The 6,638-nt window shown below is 36.2% G+C and overlaps 1 protein-coding gene across 1 annotated transcript; it reads left to right on the plus strand.

The window, feature by feature from the left end:
- Nucleotides 1–20: 20 nt before the first annotated feature.
- Nucleotides 21–5,543, plus strand: LOC115776228 (G2/M phase-specific E3 ubiquitin-protein ligase-like). The gene is made up of 7 exons (XM_030723836.1): nucleotides 21–71; nucleotides 422–735; nucleotides 2,017–2,198; nucleotides 2,688–2,857; nucleotides 3,400–3,614; nucleotides 4,319–4,437; nucleotides 5,535–5,543. The coding sequence occupies exons 2-7, from the start codon at nucleotides 432–434 to the stop codon at nucleotides 5,541–5,543; spliced, it is 999 nt and encodes a 332-aa protein (XP_030579696.1). The 5' UTR covers nucleotides 21–71; nucleotides 422–431.
- Nucleotides 5,544–6,638: the final 1,095 nt, after the last annotated feature.

Raw genomic sequence — 6,638 nt, forward strand, 5'->3', positions numbered from 1 at the left:
AAGAATACTGTTGATGACCCTGACCTCCAAGAAGCCATTTCAAGGTCTCTAGATTCAAGTGCAATTGAGAGGTCAGTACAGCATATTATATAAATTGTAGCATTTGAAGTGTAATTCTGAATAGGAGTCACTTGGTGTCTTGTTTTGTATAAACTTGAATAGTCAACCTGCAACCAAAATAATATATTTTACATTTATGTATACACAATATCCTTTTATGGCATCCAGTCATTTTTGTAGTCATTTGAAGGTTGATTCTTCAAATTTCATATTAATTATATATTTTTCATTGACATTTTGGTTTATTGTTTACTTTTTTTAAATGGAGGATTGCTGTCAGTGTTTAATTGTTGGCTATATCTGGAAATGCAAGATAAAAAGTAAATGTTATTGTTCTACTGTTTTTTTTTTATTGTTTTAGTGACCTACCGATGAGCTTAGAGAGTATCATGGCGCAGATTGTCTCTAGAGTAAATAATGACAGCACTGTACGCTTCAATATCATAAGACGAAATGTGTGGGATGGAGCATCCAGAGCCATGGGCAGATCCAATTTTTCACCTGAGAAGAAGATAGATGTCAAGTTTACTGATGACTATGGAATATCTGAGGGTGCTGTTGACAATGGAGGACCTACTCGGGAGTTCTTCCGACTTTGCCTTGATGAAGTCAAGGACAAAATTGGCATTTTTGAAGGTCCACCTAATGCTAAAGTCCTTACGTGCAATTCCAAAGGTATTTATGGTTTAGTTAATTGTTCCTACTGGATTTATTTTGGATCAATACATTGTACATAAATTGTTTGTGATTAAATGTAAGATTTCTGGGTTTTATAAAACTAAACCTATATTTTTTTTTGCCAGTGACACAATCTTTTCCCCACCACAAAGCATTTTAATTTACACAATCAAGATGTGACTGAAGTGCAGACCATCAGCTTTAATTCAAAATTTGACAAAAATACTGCAAATTTATAAATTATGGACATTTTTAGACATACTCCCTCATTTTTAGAGGCTCAAAAATATTTGGACAAATGACTGTTAAACAGTCAGTTGACAATCAAGAAATGCCTTCATGAATGGAAACAGGGTTTAAACTACTAGCTACAGTCAAGAACAAGGACTTTGCCAAGAAACATCTAAAAGAGCCTGCACAGTTCTGAAAAAAACTGTGAACAGATGAAACTAATATGAAGTTGAACCAGAATGATAAAGGGAAAAATGAGATAAACAGCTCATGATGTGAAGCTGATAGCACCATGTGTGGCATTATCTGTCATACATGGTGGAGGCAGTGTTATGCCAAGGGCATGTATGGCTGCCAGTAGAACCACTAGTAGGGCCACTAGTGTCTATTCATGATGTGAGTGCTGATGGAAGTAGCAGGATGCATTGTGAAGTGTACAGTGACATAGCTTCACAGTGCAGATGAATATTGATTCAAAGTATATTGCAAATGCAACCCAAGAGTTTCAGCAGCCAATCTCAGTCTAACAGAGCATCCTTTTCAGTTACTATTCAGGTTACAAGCAGCAACTGAAGGCAGCTGCAGTAAAGACCTAGCAAAGAATGTCAATGGATGAAATGCAGCATTTGACCATGCCCATGGGTCCTAGAATTCATACGGTTATTGACTGCAAAGGATTTCCATCCTTGCATTAAAAATAACACACATATTTAAAATAGTGTTAGCTTGTCCATTTACCTTTGTGCCTCTAAAGATGATGGACTGTAATTCCTAAACAGTTAATGCAAAATTTTTACAAAATCCCTTCACAGTATGTACTTCAGTCCCATCTGATTGTTTGATTTAAAATCCACCATGGTGGCATTCTGAAGCAAAATTACAGTAATTTTGTCACTGTCCAAACACTTGCAGATCTAACAATATGGACAATAATTTTTCCAGAAAGAAAATTTGCTAACTGCTAGTAAAAAACAATAATATGGTGGTAATGTAACAACAAACAGTCATGCAAGCTTTTGACAGATGTTTCATTTTATTTATTAACAGCAATGAAAGACAATGGATACTTCTGCGCTGGCCAGATCATGGCAATGTCAATTGCCCATGGAGGACAGAGTCCATGTTTCTTATCTGAACTCTTGTATGAGTGTCTTCAAAAGGGTCCAGACAACATCAAAGTCAACACTGACCATATTACTGATGAAGAAACAAGGTCACAGGTGCAATCGGTGAGCATATTTCCCTTATGTTGCTGAGTATTTTGAAAATTTACACATATTACTAATTTTAGACTAATTTTTCACTACAATTAAAAGTCCTGCAACTCTCTGGTAAAAACCTTATTAAGGGCTACAAGAATGATGAAATTAAAAATATGTCTTTTGGCATTTACGAAGCCATAAATAATACCTAGAGACACAATTCTGTGTGGCAGGTTATGGTGGTGGTATTAGTGCCCTCATTGGTTGTTACATTTAACACAGTTCTCAGGTGTGCTTTTTTCCCAATTAGAAATGTACATTACATAGGGTTTGTTCATAAATTTCAGAATTTAATGAATGCGCTTGTTTTTCCAGCTTCAGTTTTTCAACTCCTGATGCATTGTGGGGTTTTAAAGACTTAATATAATACTTACAAACTGAAGCTAATAGTTGTGCGTGTTCTTCCAAAAAATATAATCAAATATTTACTATTTTTATTTCCTGATGTGTTTTTAGATCTTAGAAGCTGACACAAAATCACAACTGCAGGTTGCAGTTGCACAGGCAGGCAGCTTGATCAGTCTTGCTGGTCACAATGTTTGCATAACACTGGAAAACAAACAAGAAACTGCTTTGGATTTGGCTCACTGGTATGTCCTCCAGCGAACCCGTGCACCTTTTGAAAGGTATGTTTAAACACATACCATAATGGTCAGAAAAATAAAGCCTCCCCAACTCTGTGTGGGGAGGCTTTATTTTTCTGACTTTATATTTTTAAAAAAATGTGTTCTGGTGAACTGTCCAGGTTGTACCCCACCTTTTGCCCTATGGTAGCTGGGATAGGCTTCAGCCCCCAGCAACCCTCAGTTTGATAAGTGGAAGAAGATGGATGGATGTTCATTTTATCCTTTCTTTTAACCTGTTCAGTATTATCCTAACATATCTTCGTTCAGTGATGCAGGTCTGTACAGTAATAGTATTAACATTTGAGTTAAAGCCACAAGTAAAAACAGTCTCACACTGGTACAGGTCTTAACAGAACAGAAAGTGTAAATATATATTCATGTATATGACCTTGTATATCTTTAAAGCTCATTATCTATGAATATTAACATTTTATTCATGTTGATGTAGGCATGTGTTTTAATCTGTAAATTTAATGAAAAATAAGTGGGTCAACTGTACAGTACACATAAACTACAATTACACTTTGTTCAATTTTGGCTAGGTTCAGAGATGGCTTGAGGTCTCTAGGTGTCCTAGATGCTCTACAGAAATATCCTCTTCAGATGAAGTGCCTTTTCGTGAAAGCTGGAAAAGCTCTGAAAGCGACTGATATGGAGAATCTTTTCAAGATCATTCACTCCGAGCGAGGAAGTAATGCATTCCAAGACGAGTGCCGAACCCTGGCTTTCTGGCAAGACTATCTTCAGGAGGCTGAATGTAAGTGTTTGACATTAAATCAGTCACTGGGAGGAAGGAGAGTGGCTGTAGCTCAGTAGGTAGAGCGGGTCACCTACTGATTAGAAGGTCAGCGATTTGATTCCTGGCTACTCCAGGCTACATGCCAATGTATCCTTGGGCAAGATACTTAACCTCAAGTTGCTCTCCGAACATCCTGTCGGAGTATGAATGTGTGTGAATGTTAGATAATAAAAAGCACTTAGCTTAATTAATCATGGAAGTGCTTGTATGAATAGGTGTGCATGGGTAAATGCACACGTGTTGTATAAGCGCTTTGAGTGCTAAGACTGAGTAGAAAAGCGCTATATAAGAGCTAGTCCATTTACCATTAAATCAAAATTCTCAATTTTCTGCAGGGTCATATAATTAAAAGGATTGCCTTCATTATTATGGCTACTGAGTACCAGTAATTGGCTCTTTCTGCCTCCACCTGAGTTTAATTTATTGTCTTCTTCACAACTCCTTTCTTTGATATTATAGTTTAACTGTATAGATTGAATGCTGATGCTTTATATGTGGCATTCAAATTACTTAATTTCCAATATATGTAATATTTTATATAATGCCTAACCGCTCCTTCTTTACATTATTTTGCATAAATTTTCTGGTATTTTACTGTACCAAAATACCAATAATCCTAGTTATCATCTCATTGTGATTATGTATTTTTTTCTATTTTACAGTTGAAAACGATGTCTCTCTGGAAGATATCCTTGTTTTCTGCACTGGATGTGACAGCATTCCGGCACTGGGTTTCTCTCCAAAGCCAAGCCTTGAGTTTATCACAAACTGCAAATTTCCAGTGCCAACACTTGTGAAATTATTCTTCGTATACCAGTTCATGCAGTATACAGCTCATTCAAATCAGACATGGATTTTGCAATACGGAATTCACCAGGATTTGGACGAGCATGATGTGTATTCTCAAGGGTTGTAATCATGATAAGAGGTTTTTTTTTTTGGTTTGTTTTGCATATGCATTTTTTTTATCTTGTTGCAGTCAATAAATGTCAGGCACTTGTTTTTGCATTGTAGTTAATCAGTTTTCCTGCCTATATATGGGTGGGATATGACATTAGATCATTAGATTAGTAACATTAGATTATTTAACAGCCCTGCAGGCAGCAAGAGAAAATGTTAGAACCTCACTGTTGCTTCTGCAGCACATTTTCAGCCTGTGTTGCACTATTTCAGATACGTTAACCTTTTAGCAGTGCTAAAAAAGCACTGGATGCAGAGAGAAACTATAATCCATGCCATACAGGTTTATAAGCCATGTTCTTGTGTTTCCAATATGTTGGCTTGCATTTTAAATACTTTGGCTAGATGTGGTTGTTGACGGAGTTGGCATTTTATAATTCCTAGAGCACATTTTCAAATATGTTCTGGTAAGGTAGCTTTATTTCAGTGTCCTGTTTTGACCTTGTTTTAATCAGTGATTCATATTGATTTTCATTTTCAGTTTAACTCACTGGTTAGCTGTAAGTTTTAAAAACATCTTGTTTAAGCTTTGAAAAAGTAAGGTATTTTTTTTATGAAAATGCCCACTCAAAACAGTAATCCTATACATTAAAAGTGGGACTGACAGTCTCATCTCACTGTTTCTATAACCAGGTAGTTCCTGCACCACCGTCAAAGTACCCATTGTCCATAAATTTGGCAAAGATATGGTTGGCATTGGTTATGTTAAAAGTAGTTATACAACTACAAGGTGTATGAGTAAACAAATTACTCACAGCCAGTTGTCTTCTACACAGGGGTATTTTCATTGCTTTTTTTTTTTTTTTAATCTCATTGTTGCCCAGCCCTATACTATAGGGTACTAATGCCTTTCTAACAAAGTTTTCTGTGTTCTGAATTTGTATGGACTTTTTGCCATTTTTGTGTCTGTTGTCAAAGATTCCATAGAAGAGATAAAAATGTCTTTTTCTGTTTGATAGTTAATAAAATGTATAAGAGATTCATATTTCGTAAAAGATTCAGTTTCATCCTTTATTAACAGAAGAATTAGTACATTATGATACAATATGTAACATACACTAAGTTTTTGTATGGTGCAACAACAGTTCCTCATACAAGAAAACATTTAAACATAATCAATTTTTGTAATTTAAAAGGCAAAACTGAAGATTAAACTGGTCATCAACTTTTTACTTAGTAATAATCTTGGGGTTTTGGGATCTTCTCAATGTTGTGACAATTCACAACTTTATATTATGAACGGTAATAATTACACAAACTAATAACTTAGTTGAAGTATGCGACATGCTGTCAAAAAAAGTTCAATGCCATGATTTCCATCGTCACTCAAGGGATTGATCTGCCTCAAGCCAGGAGTCAGCTGCTGGTGATCATAAGGAAGATGTCTCACATCCACGTGACTCAGCGGTCTTTGATGCTGAGGAAGTTGCAACATTCCAACTGTCCACAGCTGTAGGGGGGACCTATTTTCCATTGTCCTTAAGCTGTGGTGATTCCACTGATTTACAAATTCATCCACAGATCTGTTAATTCTTGGAAGGTATACATGGTGAAGAGCCCTAATATGAAGTGGGTCAGTGCTATCTAAAATTTCAACATTTTCCATAAAGAGGAAAAGGTTTTTAAAGTATGCTGAAACAACTCTGTTTAGTTCTCCCCACAATCTTTCAATTCTTTGATTGTGAACACTACGCCCAACCATAAAGCTTCCTCTGTTTGGCCCACGCTGTTCAATCATAAACCGTGCAATATCCATATTCTCACTGCCAGCATCACTCCTGACATGATGTGGGAGTCCAAAGATATCAACACCACTCTGGAAAAGTTGCAGAGCAGTTGATGCTCTGTTGTCTGTGCAACATCTGAGGTAGGTAATGCAGCGACTGTAGCCATCAACTCCTCCATGAAACACAAATCCCCATGGATTTAACTTGTGGTTTGTGTCAATATGCCTGGAATAAGAAGAAATAGATTATTATGATGACACTGGATGTGCATCAAAATAAAGGTTTATGAATTTGA

This window comes from Archocentrus centrarchus, unplaced genomic scaffold (assembly GCF_007364275.1).
Source record: "Archocentrus centrarchus isolate MPI-CPG fArcCen1 unplaced genomic scaffold, fArcCen1 scaffold_29_ctg1, whole genome shotgun sequence".
In the NCBI taxonomy this organism is placed as follows: domain Eukaryota; kingdom Metazoa; phylum Chordata; class Actinopteri; order Cichliformes; family Cichlidae; genus Archocentrus; species Archocentrus centrarchus.